The sequence below is a fragment of the Lontra canadensis genome, unplaced genomic scaffold (genome assembly GCF_010015895.1).
Source record: "Lontra canadensis isolate GAN:19392208 unplaced genomic scaffold, GSC_riverotter_1.0 scaffold45, whole genome shotgun sequence".
NCBI lineage: Eukaryota > Metazoa > Chordata > Mammalia > Carnivora > Mustelidae > Lontra > Lontra canadensis.
This window is the reverse complement of record NW_022631039.1, coordinates 5181355-5200875: the sequence shown is the minus strand read 5'-3', so window position 1 is coordinate 5200875 and position 19521 is coordinate 5181355. Positions and strand designations below refer to the sequence as shown.

General features: G+C 50.8%; 1 protein-coding gene across 3 annotated transcripts in view; it reads right to left on the bottom strand.

The window, feature by feature from the left end:
* The window catches only part of LOC116876324 (general transcription factor II-I repeat domain-containing protein 2), a 32439-nt gene extending 13157 nt beyond the window's left edge, over window positions 1-19282 (bottom strand). For 2 of the 3 annotated variants that reach the window (XM_032872389.1, XM_032872391.1), the window contains exons 1-9: window positions 19237-19282; window positions 17859-17962; window positions 10659-10797; window positions 7269-7388; window positions 5812-5995; window positions 5612-5640; window positions 4101-4155; window positions 3752-3795; window positions 2089-2166 (exon numbers count right to left, since the gene is read on the bottom strand). In XM_032872389.1, the coding sequence (XP_032728280.1) occupies window positions 2089-2166; window positions 3752-3795; window positions 4101-4155; window positions 5612-5640; window positions 5812-5995; window positions 7269-7388; window positions 10659-10797; window positions 17859-17957 (748 nt within the window). In that variant the 5' untranslated portion in view covers window positions 17958-17962; window positions 19237-19282. Of the gene's footprint in view, window positions 1-2088; window positions 2167-3751; window positions 3796-4100; window positions 4156-5611; window positions 5641-5811; window positions 5996-7268; window positions 7389-10658; window positions 10798-17858; window positions 17963-18094; window positions 18117-19236 lie in introns of those variants that run through there. The other variant, XM_032872390.1, reaches the window with a different exon arrangement.
* Between the last annotated feature and the right edge of the window lie 239 nt (window positions 19283-19521).

Here is a 19521-nt window from a genome sequence, read left to right as displayed (position 1 = left end):
TCTGAGCAAGGGGCCTTGGTTGCCCTTATGGATCTAAACATTTCTCCCTCACTTCAAGGGTATATAACGATGTCAGTACTTCAGCACGTGAGGACTTCGCCTGAGTGGTGGCAAAAACTATCCGTCCCCTGGAAAGCCATCCACGATGTCAGGCAATTTTCACCCTTGGGGCATCAAGAAGGAAGGGGCCCCGCTTAGGAGTTTTTGTACCAAGAAGATATCTTGAATAGTTCCGTCCTTTCCAAACCAAGCCGGAGAAAGATCAGAAAGCGCACATGTAACCTAAATGTGGTTCTTCAAACGTGCTTCTTTCCGAAAAACTGAACCAGAATGATGGTACGTACGTCTATCTAGTCCCCTACTCACTTCACTGCTGCCTTGGGAGCAGACTCTGTAAATACCCCAGATCCCCTCAACCTATACATTTTGATAAAGCTCAAGGTCATTTAAGTTGAAAAGGATATTCCTGGGAGTCAACATGTAATCATGTGTACTTTTTTCCAAAACGGGAGCGATTGAGAAACAGGCACATGGATTCTTTGCGAGGGACACGCTCAGCTCAGCAAGCACGTGTGAGCGCCTGCTGTGTGCACAGCCCTGGGCTCGGGGCCCTGGGGCTCAGAGCTGGGAGAAGACGCTGTGTGCCTCCCCCCACCCCACCCCAGGAGCCCGCCACTGGCTGGGGTCGTCCGCAGTGAAAGCATAAATACCACACGAGCAGGCAGGACTAAAGGTGCATGCACTTTGGGGGCGGAAGCTCCCTGCTCTCCTTGAGATTCTGACTCTCCAGAAAGTGGTGGAACTTGCTGGAAGCCTGCAGAGCTAGGAGGGAACCCACCACACGGAGGGATCAGCTTGTATAAAAGCCGGGGGAAGGAGGATTCGGGGCCTGTTTAGGGACAGGAATCAGCCTGAGCAGGACGTCTGAAAAACTGAGGGGAGGGGGGACTGATCGTGGGGGGACGGGGTGGGGGGTGGGCAGACAGAACAGGAAGGGAGCCGGGAACAGCGATGGAAGACACGGGTGAGGAGAAGCCACAGACGATGTGTGAGCAGGGGAGGGAGGCGACACACACCGTTCTCCAGGAATAAATGATTGGGGGACAGGATGTAGGACGGATTGAAAAGGGGTCCAGCTGTGGGTGGGGGTGGGGCGACCAGCCCAGAACCAGAGTGATACGACGGACACTCTCACTGGTCTTCAGTTTTGGAAAAAAAATTTTTTTACCGTAAGTTATAGAGCTCAAATGGCGCAGGAATATTTCAAAGGTAAGATTTTCATGGGAAACACTTGGAACCTGGTCAGTTTGAGGAATTAACTGGGAAATGTCCCACAGTCTGCCTGCCTTCACACCAGAGTCAAAGACGAGACGGGATCCGGGGGCTTACAACGCTCTTATGGACGCGACAACGTCGTGTCATCCAGCTGGCATCATGCTGGGAGGGGTCCATCCGGACTCTGGTCTCTGGGGAGAGGACCTCGCCAGACAACTACTGACCAGCCACCCGCGCCCTGTGTGAAATGTGTGCGTCTCTGGTAAGCCGTGTCTTCTGTTCCCCATTTAACTTGTCAATGAAACAGATATTATTAAGAACGGGACCTGAATTTCTTTTGATACTTTCCCAGTAATTTAGGGGACAGACCGGACAGGAGAGGATCAGAGATAAGTTGTTGTTGTTTTTAAACAGTTTCCACGCGCAGCACGGAGCCCAACGCGGGGCTCGAACTCATGACCCTGAGATCAAGACCTGAGCTGAGATCGAGTCACATGCTTCACCGACAGAGCCACCCAGATCAGGATTTTTGAACGCACAAAATAAGACTTCCTAACAGATAAACTCAGGTGATGTACACCCTGGCTTACCTTCACCCTCACGTTTGCCCTGAAGCATGTGGACTCGGGCTACACGGGATCTGTGCTATGACTGTGAAACACTTTACGTCAATGGCCCTACGCTAGGTCCCCGGCATGTGGGTCTTCTTCTTCTTTTTTTAATTACTCTCTGACTGTTTTTCAGAAGGGGGCTAATGACAATTTTCCATCACCGATAACTTTTAGGAAGAAAATGAGGCTAAAATGGTATTACCTTGCGTGTTGTAGCGATAGTAATTAGGATCTTCTGATTCCTTCTTGACGGACACAGCCGCCGTCTTCACCGCGGTGCCTTTGGAGGCAACGAAAATGATAAAACCATGTGTGAGTCCGCAGCTCCCTACACACACCCAGAGAGCCAGGAGCTGCTGCTGAAACTTCCAGGCTCTGTGTTAACACGACGACACAAGAGTGAGCGAAAACATGCGGAGCTCACACTCTCTGAGCAAACGGTAAACCCGTATAAAAACAGAAGTCGTAACAACAAAACAACATAAAATCAACATCAAAGGGAAGAAGAAAGGAGGGAAAGAAGGAGGATGAAAGGAACAGAAAGAGGAAGGGAGGGAAAGGACGGAAGAAGAAGGTCAAGTTCCCAGCTTGAGAAAAATGTTCCCTTTCGAGACAGCAGCATATACGTGTGCATTTATATAAAATCCAGTAAACATTTTTTCCTTTTTTTAAAAAGACGTTTAAAAAATTTATTTATTTGACACAGAGAGAGATCACAAGTAGGCAGGGAGGCAGGCAGAGAGAGGAAGGGGAAGCAGGCTCCCCGCTGAGCAGAGAGCCCGATGTGGGGCTCGATCCCAGGACCCTGAGACCATGACCTGAGCCAAAGGCAGAGGCTTAACCCACTGAGCCACCCAGGCGCCCCGAGGTTATTTAATGCCCTACTCACCACCACCCCTGGTACTGGTCAATTCTTGGGACTTTCTACATAGACAATCCTGGCGTCTGTGAACAGAGGCCGTTATGTTTCATCATTCCCAATCTGTGTGGTTCTTATTTCCTTTTCTTGTCTTATCACATTTTTTTCAGTACGATGCTGGAAGGGAGTGGGAGAGGGAATATCCTTGCCTCGTTCCTGATCTCAATGGGAAGGTTCTAGTTTTGTTTTGTTTTGTTTAAGATCTTATTTATTTGGGGCGCCTGAGTGGCTCAGTGCGTTGGGCCTCTGCCTTTGGCTCAGGTCTTGGTCCCAGGGTCCTGGGATCAAGCCCTGCATCGGGCTCTCTGCTCAGCAGGGATCCTGCTTCCCCCCTCCCTCTGCCTGCCTCTCTGCCTACTTGTGATCTCTGCTGTCAAATAAATAAATAAAAGCTTTAAAAAAAAAAGATTTTATTTATTTATTGAGGCTCCCAGGTGGCTCAGTCAGTTAAGTGTGTGCCTTTGGCTCAGGTCATGATCCTGGAGTCCTGGGATCGAGCCCCGCATCAGGCTGTCTGCCTAGCAGGGAGTCTGCTTCTCCCTTTCCCTGTGCTCCTCCCCCCACTCGTGCTCTCTCTCCCAAATAAATAATAAACTCTTTGAAAAAAAATTTTATTTATTGAGAGAGAGGGTGTGTGAGAGAGTGGGGGGAGGGGCAGAGGGGGAGAGAGAGAATCTCAAGCAGACTCCACACTTAGCACGGAGCCTGATGCAGGGCTCCATATCCTGACCCTGAGCCCCGCAGACGTCGCTGAAAGGATCTAGTTTCTCACCAAGTGTGATATTAGTTGTTGGCTTTTTGTATTTTTTGTTGTTGTTGTTGTTACTTTGAGAGAGTGCCCCCCCTTTCTACTTTACTGAAAGTCTCACATTTTAGAAGTAAAATCAAAGAAAGGACTCATGATAACCCGCTAAACACTTGGTTTTAAAGGCATCGGTGTACATACCAGAATCTTCCATGGGCTCAGTTTTCACACTGACGGGGCCGCAGCTGAAAGGAGAAGGGAGCCCCTGTCAGGACAAGCTGGTGGCGTGAGACGTGACCACAGGCATCGGGACAGGCTGTACAACAATCCCCCCGTATCCACACCATCCTTGCTCCCCTTCCCGTTAACCAGCCGAACACAAAGCTAATTTAGTATTAACATTCTTGTAATTTGTCATACAAATAAAGGTGTCCACAGAACATAGTCTTAAAATCCCCAAATCCCTTTGAATAAAGAATGTCGAACTTCCCACGGTCTAAAAACTAACACTTTAGGGTTATGTGTGCATCTGATTTGTTACACCCCCTACCTTTCGCTTGGCGACGTCACCGACCTCTTAGCGTCTGTGGCCACCACAGGCCCACCTGTGCAGGAGGAGAAAGACACATGCTAGCCCCTTTCTGCACCTTGAAAATGCCAACATTCAGGGGCACGTAAGGTGAAAGCAAAGGTAGAGAAAACACAAGTACAGCCCCAGCCCTTACGCCATCGTCCTGGGCAGAGATAAACTCAGAGCAGCCCTTGTGTCCTGGTACCAAGTGTGGGGGCAGATTGGGGGCCGAGGAGTAGACTGGGGCTGGAGCGACCTCATGCAGGTCACTAAACCTCCTGAGGCCTCAGTTTCCTCGTCTGAAAATGGTGGTAGAGTGATGTGACGATCAATTAATACGTACAAAGTACTTAGAATCGTGCCAGGTACGGCACACGTGCGGAGAAAGGCTGAGCAGCTAATACACTCCTGTAGTGAAAATATAAGCCATGGGGGACATTGGCCACCAGGTCACCGGCCGCCCCTCACCCTCAGGTCCCTGCTTTAACAGTACCTGGGGAATTCTGGGAACTTAAAAGTGCTCTCCAAGGGGCTTTGCTCGGTGAGTAGTTCAGGCTCAGCACAATGTCACGTTGCCCGTGAACCCCGCCTGCGCCTTGTGAAGCCTGCCCCACCCCTCCCCTGGGCCTTTTGTTTCTGTAACTAGTCCTCTCAGCAGAACACCCTCTTAGGCCTGGTCTCCCAAGGCCAGCTATGGTCACTGTGTTTCCCACTGCATTCCAGAATAATCTGAAGGAGTAAGAAGTGGGCAGAGGTAGATCTCCAAATGCTTCTGGCAAAATTGTAATTTCTTGGTCCCTTGGTCATCAAAAGTTAAGGAGATGATGAAGGGTTGTGGGTTCTCAAATGCGGCCTCCAACACCCACATGTCCCGCTTTCTGCCAGAGCACGTGGGATGGGCTTCCTGGCAGAACCAACACATTGTGACCCTGCATCAGCTTGAGAACCTGGTCCTCTAGGAAGCCCTTCTGGCCACACAATTCTAACCCCTTCCAGGCTTCCGGGGATGACCACCAGCCATCCTGAGAACATCACAGGCCATCGCTGGTTCTCTGTTGGACAGTCTCCTTCATTCTAGATCGTGAGTCTCAGAAGCACGGGAACGGTCACATCTCCTACCCCGCCTCTGGACCCCAACAATGCCCGGCCCGTGGGGTGACCTGGCATCTTCACGCTCCTGTCCTTGAGGACAAGGTTGGCCCTACTGCCCTCCATGGTCCAGCCGTGGAAACTTGCCTGCTTGAGACCGGGGAGCAGAATCCCGTCTCAGTTCTTGCTGTGGTGGGTCCTTCCCTGACCTACTCACCCTCCAACAACACGATCCCCCCACCCCCCGCCCACCCTGGAGTGTCAGAAGGTTGCTCCCTCCGCGGGGAGAAGGCAAGGAATACACAAGCTTCCGAATGTACCAAACTTGCATTTTAATTAAGAAAAGCAGAACTGGCTTAGCGGCCAAGGGCAGTCACCAAGTACGAGACGCTGTCACTTACCTAGCTGACTCGCTGGACCTAGGAAAGGTCTGCAAGAAAACCGATACTATTACCTGACATGAACACACAAGGAAGACAGATCAAACATCCGCATAACCAGCTTCTACGTGTAACAGAACTTAATGAACAAATGAACTTGAAACGAAGTTGCCCATTTATCCTCAAAGACGAGCTGTTACAAGGGGGATAGAGCCTGCCACCTGTTTATGATGAATGAAATCCCCGCTTTGTTCTCCAAGATCCATTTCAGGGTGGCGAGACCATAGTTCTCAGGGGGTTGAAAGGCCACTCCTTCTGGAAGGCCCTGCACGGCCACGGCCCCGGGGTCTCGCAGCATCTTCTCGTACGGAACAGGTACCATTGCCGTCGTCCCCAAGGCTTTCCCTAGAGGAAGAGTCCAGATGCCTTTAGATGGAATGAGCCCAGACCCTACAGGTCGGTTTCATTCGAGGTAGGATGAAAACTTGGGTGGCGACACTCTGCTTTGAAGGTCAAGTAAAAGCTCATGTAGCTCATTCCTTACAACCCAAGTTCACAAAGTTTCCAAAGGGCCCAAGGAAGAACTTATCAAACATTTTACTTTACATCTTCACTTAAGAAAGAGGAAATAATAGGCCTTTTTCCTCCAGGTTGTTGGAGACGATGCACAAAGGGTGGCAGGGAGGACCTGTAGTTCTTCAAGCTGCTGTCAACAAGGGATGGGAGCCCCCACCCACAGCTTAGCCACCCCTATGTCCCTATGTCCCTCCATCCCTCCAACGAGTCAGGCCAACTTCCCGCGGAAAAGTTACAGAGTCAACATGGCCTCACGTTGCTGCCATCTTGGGGCCGTGTCAGCCTTTCTGCACTGTCTGACCAGCCCCCAGGGAAGGAGCCCCATTTCTCTCAGGGGAGGGTAGCCTGAGACCCCCAGATCCCCTATGCTCGGGGTCCCCCACAGTTGAGTGCTCACAGGGACCTGAAAGTCCCATAAATATATGAAGCTCTTTAAAAATGACAAACAAGACCCTGAGATGCTAAGGAAGGAGCTTATGTCACAACTAAGTACAACACCCCTGTAGCTATTTGGGTACTGAGCCCTTTTTTTCTTTTTTTAAAGATTTTATAAATTTATGACAGAGAGACACAGTGGGAGAGGGAACACAAGCAGGAGCAGTGGGTGAGGGAGAAGCAGGCTTCCCACTGAGCAGGGAGCCCAACATGGGGCTCTATCCCGGGACCCTCATGACCTGAGCCGGAGGCAGACGTGCAGTGACTATGCCACCCAAGTGCCCCAGCCTTTTTTTTTTTTTTTTAAGATTTTATTTGTAGGGGCGCCTGGGTGGCTCAGTTTGTTAAGCAACTGCCTTAGGCTCAGGTCATGATCTCTGGATCCCGGGATCAAGTCCCATGGCAGGCTCCCTGCTCGGCAGGAAGCCTGTTTCTCCCCCTCTCTCTGCCACTCCCCCTGTTTGTGCTTTCTCGAATAAATAAAATAAAATTAAAAAAAAACAAAAAAAAAAAGAAGAAGAAGAACTGGCTTTTTACTAAAGGAGAATGTGGAGTTTTAAGTGTCAGAGGCATCTAAGTGGTCCCATGAATAAGGTGATCTGAAACGGGGTCCAGCTGCCCCTTGGTGAACTATTTAGAGAATTAATGCTTGGCCTGTGAACTTTACCGTAACAAAAGCAGAAATAGTCCTCAACCGCTTTTCTGAGTATTTCCGTTTCTCCTGACTCCATCGGCATCCCGTTTGAGGGGCCCGGGGGCTTGGCCTCCTGCGTTTCTTGGGCAATGCCTGTAAGTGAGTGACAGGCACAGAGTCATTATCCCAGCATTTGTCTTGTGCGTTCCCTTCATGTCTCTGCTTCTGGTATTGTGAAGCAAGAAAGGGGAAGAATGAAGAAACACAAAACACATTTTTGTTTTTTTTTTTTTCCTGAGTAAATTCTACCCCCAAAATGGGGATTGAACACACGACCCTGAGATGGTCACACACTGCTCTGACTGAGCCACCCAGGTGCCCCTAAAACAGGATCTTTTATTAAGAAAACCCACAGAGATGGGGTGCCTGGCTGGCTCAGTTGGTAGAGCATGCAACTCTGGATCTTAGTGTTGTAAGTTCAAGTCCCATGTTGGGTGTAGAGATAACTTAAAAAATAAAATCTTGAAAAAAATTGGGGGTTCCTGGGTGGCTCAGTCAGTTAAACATCCAACTCTCGATTTTAGCTCACGTCATGATCTCAGGGGCGTGAGATCAAGCTCTGCCTTGGGCTCCATACTCAGCTCCACTGAGCACGGGGCCTGTTTAAGATTCTCTCTCCCTTGGGGCGCCTGGGTGGCTTAGTGGGTGGCTCAGTGGTTAAAGCCTCTGCCTTCAGCTCAGGTCATGATCTCAGGGTCCTAGGATCGAGTCCCGCATCGGGCTCTCTGCTCGGCGGGGAGCCTGCTTCCTCCTCTCTCTCTCTCTCCCTGCCTCTCTGCCTACTTGTGATCTCTGTCTGCCAAATAAATAAATAAAATCTTAAAAAAAAAAAAAAAAGATTCTCTCTCCCTTGCTCACTGCCACTCCCTGCCCGTGCTCACGTGCTCGCTCTCTCTCTCTAAAATAGATAAATAAATAAATTAATAAATATTAAAAAATTTTTAAAAACTCACAAAGACCAGGGTATTTTTGATGAATAGGATAAAGTAACAGTGATCATCACCTCTGAAATGAATCTACTGATAAAGAACTATAAATAATTCCACAGACAGAAAACAGTAGTAGCTCAAAGGAAATGATAACAGAAATGCTATTTGCTGTATAGTCTAAAGGTAACAGTCATGGTATGGGGAGACCTTCACCATGGAACGAAAGTAGAGGCATCACTACAGACATTAAAATTATAAGGCAAGTATTATAAACCATCGTTTTGGTCACCAAATTTGACAACTTACATGAAAGGAACTAGTTAAAAATGAGGTTGAAAGTAATATTAGAAGTGCCTGAGTAGTTCAGTCATTAAGCATCTGCCTTCAGCTCAGGTCATGATCCCAGTGTCCTAGGATCGAGTCCCACATCGGGCTCCCTGCTTGGCAGGAAGCCTGCTTCTCCCTCTCCCACTCCCCCTGCTTCTGTTCCCTCTCTCGCTGTGTCTCTCTCTGTCAAATAAATAAATAAAATCTTAAAAAAAAAGAAAAGTAAAATTTACTGAAATGCGTACCGGAAGAAATAGAAAGCATGAACAGTCCTGTATCTGGAAAACCAGCCCATAACTGTGAAACTTGGAAAAAAATCTGTAATTAAATATCAAATATTGGGGCACCTAGGTGGCTCAGTGGGTTAAGCCGCTGTCTTCAGCCCAGGTCATGATCTCGGGGTCCTGGGATCAAGCCCCGCATCGGGCTTTCTGCTCAGCGGGGAGCCTGCTTCCCTCTCTCTCTCTCTGCCTGCCTCTCTGCTTACTTGTGATCTCTCTCTCTGTCAAATAAATAAATAAAATCTTAAAAAATATATCAACTATTAGAAATCCAACCAGCGAGGAGCTTGGGGGGTGTCAGTTGGTTAAGTGTCTGCCTCTTGGTTTCAGTTCAGGTCATTAACTCAGGGGCATGACACTGAGCCCTGTGTCAGGCTCCACAGTCAGTGGGGAGTCTGCTTCTCTCTCCCTCTGCACCATAGCACACGCCCCCCACCCCCACGGCTTGTGCGCTTTCTCTCAAATAAATAAATATATTTTAAAAAAAAAGAAACTCAGCCGGCACCTGACATGAGTGGAATGAGAACACCCTTCATGTTCATCAATTACACACTCACTGTATTATTTAAAGATTGCTTCATGTTTGAATCTATCTTCCTGAGAGTGCAGACCCTAATTTTGGTCTTGGAAACCAATCTGAACCAAGCAATCCCTCTCTCCTTTCCATATTTGTATGATCTTGACATGTAAACATATATTTATGTCCGCATGTCCTCTGACAACCCTCGGGAACATCTACATCTATATCTCCCCTCTCTCTCCACACTCACATTCACATTATATCCTCTGATAAACCTCTGTGGGTCCCCCCTCCCTTTCTTGGTTCTAGAAAACACTAAGGTGCCTAGTCAGTATTTGGTAGATGACCTACCACTGTAGAGATCATCACTATGCAAGGTGTAGGTTTTAACTAACACCCTAGACTAGTTTCCGTCACATATGGCCCACAGGCTCACCACTCATAACACACTGAAGGCTCTGACGGTCCCATAGTGAAAAAAGGGAAAATGGTTATTAACTCAGAGGAATACCTAACAAGCCCTGAGTTTCTTCCCTTTCCTTTGGGAATAAGTAAAATAAGAATTTTTATTTATTTTTTATTTTTACTTTTAAAGATTTTATTTATTAATTTGACAGAGGGAGAGAGAGCCAGAGAGGGAACACAAGCCAGGGGAGTGTGAGAGGGAGAAGCAGGCTTCCCGCCGAGCAGGGAGCCTGATGCCAGGCTTGATCCCAGGATCCTGGGATCATGACCTGAGCCGAAGGCAGATGCTTAACAAGTAAGCCACCTATGTGCCTCCCCACATTTTTTAAAAATAAGAATTTTAAAAAAGATTTATTTTTTTTTTTCAGAGAGAGAGAGAGAGAGACATGGGGAGGGGTAGGGGAGAAGGAGAGAGAGAATCTTAAGTAGACCCCATGCCCAGCGTGGACGCTGAAGCAGGACTTGAACTCGCGACCCTGAGATCATGACCGCAGCCGAAACCAAGAGTTGGATGCTCAACCGATTGAGCCACCCAGGGGCCCCAGAATTTTTTTAAAATGTGGGTTTATAAAAGGAGTCAAAGATCATTTACTCTTTGTGCCTCACATTTCTTTTACAAAACCAGGGTGCTCCTGAGGACACAGGACAAAACCCGCCGGCCCTGTTTCTTGGACTCCTCAGTGTGAGGCAGCTAACTCACTGGGATGCCAAGTCACAAGAGAGGTATCAGGACCACTTTTAGGATAATGCTTAGGATGCCTTCAAAGAAAACGTCATGTAAGTCTTCCTAGCAAATATTTTAAGAGTTACGAATACAAAGGACAAAACTGTTAACACCTACAGTATTTTGCAAAATCCTTCTGTAGATCGGTCCTGGCGTTGACAAAAGCACGTCCTCTCTCGGTTCCGACGACGAACACGTCTGTCTCATACATGGCGATGCAGGCCACTTCTGCTTTGGACTTGGCGAGTTCTTTACACTGAAACAGACATGAGGAAGAGTGTTACACACCAGTGTTAGACACATCCAAGTCTAGTGGAGCCCGAGAGATCTGTTTTGAGAAGAGAGCACGGGGGAGCCTGGCTGGCTCAGTCCACAGAGTGTGTGACTCTTGATGTCCTGATTGTGGGCACACGGTGGGCACAGAGATTACATCATTAAGAAAAATATAAAATTAGGTACAAAAATGAGTATTCATTTAGAATGAGAAAAATCCCCCAAAGAAACAAAGCAAATCCACCAAGCAAATACCATAAACGTCATAAAACCCAGAGAACATATTTTTATTAACTTATGATAATTGTGATTTATCTATTTTTATTTTTTAAATAATTAAAAAAATTTTTATTAACATATAATGTATTATTAGCCCCATGGGTACAGGTCTGTGAATTATCAGTCTTACAAAATTCACAGCACTCACCATAGCACATACCCTCCCCAGTGTGCATAACGCAGCCACCCTCTCCATACCACCCCCCACCCCCCCCATCAACCCTCAGTTTGTTTTGTGAGATTAGGAGTCTCTTATGATTTGTCTCCCTCCCAATCCCATCTTGTTTCATTTATTCCTTTCCTACCCCCCAAACCCCCCATGTTGCATCTCCACTTCCTCATATCAGGGAGATCATATGATAATTGTCTTTCTCTGATTGACTTATTTCGCTAAGATTTATTTATTTTTTAAAAAAATATTTTATTTATTTATTTGACAGAGAGAGAGGGATCACAAGTAGGCAGAGAGAGTGGGAAGCAGGTTCCCCACCGAGCAGAGAGCCCTACAGGGGGCTCCATCCCAGGTCCCTGAGATCATGACCTGAGCTGAAGGCAGAGGCTTAACGCACTGAGCCACCCAGGCGCCCTGATCACTGTGATTTATAATAAGAAATATATATTTGTTCTTTAACCACTGTTCCTGGCCCAGAGCTCCTAAAACCCTTGAAATTTCTTAAGAGAGCAACAAAGAGATTAATGTCGGGATGCTTGGATGGCTCAGTGGGTTAAAGCCTCTGCCTTTGGCTCAGGTGGGTCCTGGGATCGAGCCCCACATCAAGACCCGCATCAGGTTCCCTGCTCAGCGGGGAGCCTGCTTCCCTTCCTCTCTTTCTGCCTGTCTCTCTGCTACTGTCTGTCAAATAAAAAAAAAAAAAAATCCCCCCCCAAAAATTAAAAAGATTAATGTCAAGGTTAATGGGGCTGGTTGCCAGGGGAACCAATCACGTGAGTGGAGGAGTGGCACTTTCAGCCCCGCCCCCTGGCCTCTGGGCCATGGAAGAAGGGCTAGAAGCTGAGTTCAGTCCCTAGTGGCCAGTGATCTAATCAGTCGTGCCTAAGTAAGGAAGCCTCCCTAAAACCCCAAAAGGACAGGGTTGGGAGCTTCCAGACTGCTGAGCACAAGGGCTTTAGGGAGACTGGCTCACCAGGAGAGGACATGGAGGCTCCACACCCCTTCCCCATACCCTGCCCTGTGCCTCTCTTCCATGGGCTCTTCCTGAGTCACATTCTTTGGTAGTAAACTGCTAATCCGGTGAGTAAGATGTTTCTGCGGGTTCTGTGAGCTGCTCTAGCAAATTAGTCAAACCCAAGGAGGGGGAGGGGGTCTCTGGAACCTTGATCTACAGGTGACAACCTTGACTTGATGTTAGCGTCTGAAGTGAGGGGCAGCCTTGGAGGGTAGTGGGGTCCTTATCCTGTGGGCTCTCACGCTCCCTACACGGTCAGCACTGAGTCAGGCTGTGGGACCCCCGGGCGCCTGGGTGGCTCAGTCAGTTAAGCGTCTGCCTTCGGTTCAGGTCGTGATCCTGGGGTGGGAAGATGGAGCCCCGCATCAGGCTTCCCGCTCGACAGGGAGCCTGCTTCTCCCTCTGATCCTCCCCCATTCCGTGCTTTCTCTCTTTCTCGCTCTCAAATAAATAAATTTTAAATTAAAAAAAAAGAAACAACTGTAGGACACCCAGTAGCTGTCAGAGAATTCCTGCTGCTTGGCAGAATCCGGGGCAGTGTCTTCACAGCTGACACCCCGCCTCTGCAACAGGACTTCTTCCCCTGATAGTTTTGCCTACGGACTCTGACTGCCTCTTCCTAGGACAATTTTGTAACCTTTTCTGTAGAGAGATAACTTAGTATTCCTTCCAACCTGGTTGATTACGTTTTTATTATTGATGGTAGAGATGCACAGAAGGTGAAAATTCGTACATAAGACACACTCCCTGTTCATCACGTGTATGCCCTACAGACCAGAAATCTGTTACATTTACCTTCTGTAAATCCTTCCAAATATTGGAAACAATGTGTGGTGTGTTTATAACTACGTTGGTGGGTATACCCCTGACCAGAGAGACCTTCTGTTTTGACAAACAAATCCTCTATTTACAGTTGAGAAAGAGGGGCGCCTGGGGGGCTCAGTCCGTGAAGCCTCTGCCTTCCACTCAGGTCATGATCTCGGGGTCCTGGAATCGAGCCGTACATCGGGCTCTCTGCTCAGCGGGGAGCCTGCCTCCACCTCTCTCTCTGCCTGCTTCTCTGCCTACTTGTGATCTCTGTCTGTCAAATAAATAAATAAAATCTTAAAAAAAAAAAAAGTTTTCCTGTTTAACGACTGAATCTTCCACAGTCGAGTTTCTGGCTCTGTACATTGAAAACCTGCCTCTCCTCTGCTCTCTGCCTACGTCTGGAGAGGAGCCCCTGGTCCCACCAGGGTGAACTCACGTCCTATCCCCGATGTTCCGTTACTGCGTGAGCCGACCCAACGGACTGTGAGAATGTTCCGGGAAACCATCCCCCACGGGGGCGTCCAGCAGGAGCTCAGCCCCACATAGAAGTAACAGCAAGCCACACGAAAACGCTACACTAAATGTATCCCCAACGGAGCGTTCCCTTTTGGAACCCCAAAGATGCCTCTGTCCCCTCATGTCACCTGACCCAGGGCATCATGGGAGGCAGAATCCTGCCCCCCGCCCCCAATGTCCATAGCCTAATCCCCAGAGCCTGGGAATGAATATATCGCCTTAGGTGCAAAAGGGTTTGCTAGCTGTGGTTAATCTTTAGGATCTTGACAGTGGGGGATTTTCTTGGACTATTCAGGTGGGGCCAGTGTAATAATCACCATGGGTTTTGATAAGGAACGGAGGGAGGCAGCAGGAGGAGGGGTGACTATGGAAGCCGAGGACAGAGGAGTGCCCTTGGTGGAAGCGGCCACAAGTCCAGAAACATAGATGGCCTCTGGAAGCTGGAAAAGGCCAGCCAGATTCTCCCCGGGAGCCGCCCGTCGGAATGCAGTCCTTTGATACCTTGACTTCAGTCCCATAGAACCCCTCCCCCCCATTTTGTTGAGATTTTATTTATCTATTTGTCAGAGAGAGAGAGAGAGAGCGCGCACAAGCAGGGGGAGCAGCAGAGGGAGAGGGACAAGCAGGCTCCCCGCTGAACAAGGAGCCCAACATGGGGCTTGATCCCCAGCCCCCGGGATCATGACCTGAGCCAAAGGCAGATGCGTAACCAACAGAGCCCCCCAGGTGCCCCTCACAGAGCCCGTTTCCCGCCTCCTGGCCTCTAGAACCGTTTCCCAGTGTGTGTTGCTTTGAGGCACATCTGGGGAACGCAGGGGTGGCGGTGGGGGGCCAGTCCGAGCAGGACACAGCGGCTCTACCGATGCGGTGAAGATCTCTGACTCAGAGAAGTGCACAGACACGCGTGTGCACGCACTGCTGCGGCTCCCCCACGGCCCCGGAGGGGACACAGATGCGTCCGCTCCATTCGCGTCATGGCAAATCTCCCTGCATCTCTGTCGAATGAACCAGAAATTCAGCACTTAATCTACTGGAACTAGAGAACCCAGTATCAGGAGAAATCACCCATTTTTATTTTTAATTTTCAATGATTTATTGATTTATTTGAAAGAGACAGATGCTGCTCAAGTACGCACTGGGGAGGGGCAGAGGGAGAAGCAAGCTCCCCACTGAGCAGGAAGCCCGAAGCGGGGCTCGATCCCAGGACCCTGAGATCATGATCTGAGCCGAAGGCAGACACTTAACCCACGGAGCCACCCAGACGCCCCTCTTCTTAGCTTCTTAAAGCATATTACAAGCAGTATTTCAGAGGGGCTCACACTCCCACCGAGACTGTGGGAGAAGTCACGTCACCCTCTCATGACAGATGAGGATCATTATTTGGGGGCTGGACTTTGAGACCTGCTTCCCGAGAACAGGGCATGGAGGGGGAAGTAGTAACTGGACGGTGAAAAAACATGGCAGACACTACTTGTTTCAGGGTTCTCCAGAGAAACAGAATGAAAAGGAGACATTCTCTGGTGATTACGGAGGCTGAGAAGTCCCATGGTGGGCCTTCCTTCAGCAGCAGTCGCAGAGGAGCTGGCGGTGGAGCTCAGAGGCCTGAGAGCGGAGGACGGAAGATGTAGATCCTACTCTGAGTCCGAAGCCCGAGAACCAGGAGATGGATGTCCCCGCTCAGGCGCTCGGCCAGAGAGGGGAGTCCACCCTTCTTCTGACTTTTCGTTCTACTCCGGCCCTCCGTGGACACCTGCCCCCAGCGGGGAGGACGGTCTGCTCCGCTCTGTCCCCCCACTCAAGTGCTCATCTCTTCCCGAAACACCCTCACGGACAACTGTGGAAGTCATGTTTAACTGGGTGTGTGGGCACCTGCAGCCCGGCTGAGTTGACAGATAGAACTAACCGTCACACCCGCCTCACCAGGTGACCAGGTCATGCTGGCGTCACGGGCCCCTCATGCAATGGGATGAAGTGGGGGGGATCTCACCTCTGTGGTCTTCTTTCCAAAACCCCAGTCCAAGCAGGAGGAGAAACCTAGTGAAACCCAAACTGACCGATTTGAAAACATCCCTACTGGGACTCTGCGAGACCATCGGGGTCGTGAAAATCAAGGGACGACTGGGATGCTGTCACAGACCCGGGGTGCCGAAGGAGACCTCATGACTGAAAGCAACGGGATGTCCCCGGTGCCCCGGGACAGAGAAAGGACATCAGTCAAAATGCGCATGAAATCTGGGGTGCCCGGCTGGCTCAGCCGGTGGAGTGAGCGACTCTTGATCTCAGGGTCGTGAGTTTGAACCCCATGCTGGGTGTAGAGATTACTTAAAAATAATAAAAACAAAAACAAAAAAAACAACTTTTTTTTTTTTAAGGATGTATTTATTAATTTGAGAGAGAAAGAGGGAGAGAATGAGGAGGGTCAGAGGGAGAGAAAGAATCCCAAGCAGACTCCCCACGGAGCGTCGACCCCAACACGGGGCTGAGTTGTACAACCCGAGATCATGACCTGAGCCGGAATCAAGAGTAGGACGCTTAACTGATGGTGCCATCCAGGTACCCCCCAAAACCCAGCTTAGTTTCCACAGGGTTGAGGGAGGGGCAGGTGGGGAGTAATTTTGTTCAGTGAGTGCAGAGTTTCCGTTGAGGAAGAAGAGAAAGCTCTGTAGATGGATGGGGGTGACAGTTACATCACAGGGTGGATGGCTTTAATGTCCTTAAACTGGTTAAAGGGGTTAAAATGGTAAATTCTGTGATCCGAATCTATGTATCTTACCACAATTAAAAAAAAACAAGTCTTGATGTTCCCCCTATGAAAACCTCACAACTCACATCCAATCTGTTGCTAAGTCCCGTTAACTCTACAGACCCTTCCAGAAGCATCGCTGCGTCCCACCAGCACCACTCCCAGCCTCATCCATTCCACGGAAGTCTCCGTCTGAACCACAGCCTCAGCCTGCCAGCTGGCGTCCCAGCCTCCCTCTCTGTTCTACGCTCACCGACCGTCCACACAAGCACCATGCCCCCCACGTGAGCCCTTCATTCAGAACCTTCCGAACCCTTCCCACCACACTGCAGAGAAAGCCCCAGAGCTCTACGTGATCTGGCCACCTGGGGCCTCTTGAACCTTACCTCACACCACCTTTCCTTTTGTCTCCCTGCTTCATCGTTATTGGACTTCTTGATGCGCCTTGAAAATACCACACTTGGGCGCCTGGGTGGCTTAGCGGGTTAAGCCTCTGCCTTTGGCTCAGGTCATGATCTCAGGGTCCTGGGACCAAGTGACGCATTGGGCTCTCTGCTCAGTGGGGAGCCTACATCTCACCCCCACTCTCTGCCTGCCTCTCTGCCTACTTGTGATCTCTCTCTCTGTCAAATAAATAAACAAAATCTTAAAAAAAAAAATACCACACTTGAGCACCTGGGTGACTCAATAGGTTGAGCGTCCAATTCCTGGTTTTGGCTCAGGTCATGATCTCCCGGTCGTGAGATCGAGCCCCAAATCAGGCTCCACACTCAGCACGGAGTCTGCTTGAGATTCTCTCTCTCCCTCTTCCTCTGCCTCTCCCCTGCACTCACCAACCCCCCTCAAATAAAGAAATAAAATCTTAAAAAAAAAAAAAAAAAAAGTCCAGCCCCATCATTTTGTAGAATGTCCCTTAATTTGGCTTTGTCTGGTGTTCCCCCATTAGATTCAGGTCATGCGTTTTTGGCAGGAACCACAGAATCAGTGACGTCCCTTCCTGGCATGTCATATCGGGAGGCATGTGACACTAATCTGTCCCATTATGTTGATGTCCGCTCTGATCACTTGATGAAGGGCCCATCTCTCAGGCTTGTCCGCCTTTATAAAGGTGAGGATTTCCCATTTCTAACCAGTAAGTATCTTGTGATCGGATCCCTTGAAGGGATGTGCATTTCTTACCAAGTTTTGCCCCCAAGGTCCATTTTACACACTGCAGCTAACGAGGGGGTATCAGTGGACTATTAGCTTACCTCTGAATTCAGACCAAAAACATTCTCAACCAAGGCAACAGAGGCGCCCGCATTAAATATTCAGATCTGGAAAGCTCACATTAATTTAATTATATCCATAATGTAAGGAGCATCTTTAAAGATGACCCGATGAACCCGGGACCTCCATGGAGAAGGCTACGGCTACACAGACAGGGACAGTGAGAGGTGGTGACCCGGCGCTGCTATTTCAACAGTGGTCCCACAAGGGGACATTATATAGAACTGAAGACTGTCTCACCATGGACTCCAGAGCAGACACGAGGAACGTCACTACCATCCTGCTCTCCGAGGACTCCTCGTTTTCCATGGGCAGAGCAGACATTTGCACTTGGGCCATGATCCCTGTCCAAGAGAAGTAACAAGACAGTGAGCGGTGGAAATCCTCAGTGTCCCACAAGCGCGCGTGCAGAGCCGTGAGGATCCTCACCGATGACCACCAAGTTCCAACCTCCCTTTACCAGTGAAGAAACTAACCAGAGACCCAAAGTGGTTTGGGGTGCCTGGGTGGCTCAGTCAGTTAAGCTTGGGGCTTCTGACGTCAGCTCAGGTGTGACCTCGGGGTTGTGTGACTGTGCACCATGTGGGCAGGTACTGGGTACTGGGGCTGGAGAATGCTTGGGATTCTCTCCCCTCCCCCTCTACACAAAAACAACCCCCCCAAACAACAACAAAAATGTACATGAATGTTCATGGTAGCATTATTCATTATAGCCAAAACGTGGAAACAACCCCAAATCCATCAGTCGGTGGGGGGAAGCATGTGGTCTGGCCATACAAGGGCTCGCAATTCAGCCATAAAAGGGAGGGAAAGACGCAGATACACAGGCCCCCCAGGATGACCCCATCTATATGCGGGACGTCGGAGCCGGCAGAGAGGGCGGCTGCAGGGGGCTGGAGCTGGGCATGTCCTGCGGCTGGACAGCGGGGCCACTTCGCCACACACCAAGGGCTGACCCCACAGCCCACCCGACAGAGCCGCGGCCAGCACAGCAGAGTCAAGTCAGAGCGAGTCACCCCCACCAGGAACCGCCGCCCCCCGCCCCGAGGCTCTCCTTCCGGCCTCCGGGTCACTCTGCCGCTGACGAACACGACGCCGGACGCCGCCCCGCCGCCCCGCGGCCCGGTCCCCTCCAGAACCCCCGCCGGGCGCCCCGCAGCCACGCGCGACGAGGGGGCGGGGCCCGACAGAGCAGTCACCCGGCCACAGCGCGGCCCCGCCCCCTCACTACGCAACCGGGCACGTCCGCGCGCCGCGGGAGCGCCCACGTACGCCGGGCGGAGCGTGACGTCACGCGCACGGGGCCCAGAGCGCCCGGAGCCCGCAGAGGCCCGCCCCCGGCGCCCCCGCGCAACCAATCAGAGGGGACGGGGCTGCGCGGCCGTGCGCGCGGCCGTGCTCCCCGCGGCGGGGCTTCCCCGCCCCACCCCCACTCTTGGGCCCGGCCCGCGGGGACCGGGGTTCGGGGGCCGCGGGGCGGCGACGGGCGCGCCCCCCTCGGTGCCCCGGGCCGGCCGGCCTCCCTCCCCAGGCCTCCCCGTCGCCGGCCTCGCGGGCGCAGACCGTTCCCGGGGCAGCGCCGCTCCTAATGGCGGCCGCGGCGGGGCGGGCTACGCACCTGAGTGCCCGCCGGCGGCAGCGCCGGGCGGGCCGCGGGGTCCGAGGACCGGGCCGCGGGGGAGCGGCAGGGCGCGAGGGCGGCGGGGCGGGCGGCGAGGAGGCGGGGGCGCGGCGTGGGGGCGGCGGCCCGACCCGGTCCGGCTCTCCGCCGCTCTCCCTCCTTTTTCTCTTTCTCCCCCTCTTTTTTTCTTTCTTTCCTCCTTTTTTTTTTTTTTTTTTTTTTTTTTGGGCTTCCTGGAAGGCGGCCTCGGCTCGCGCGGCCGCAGCGCCCCCAGCGGGAGCC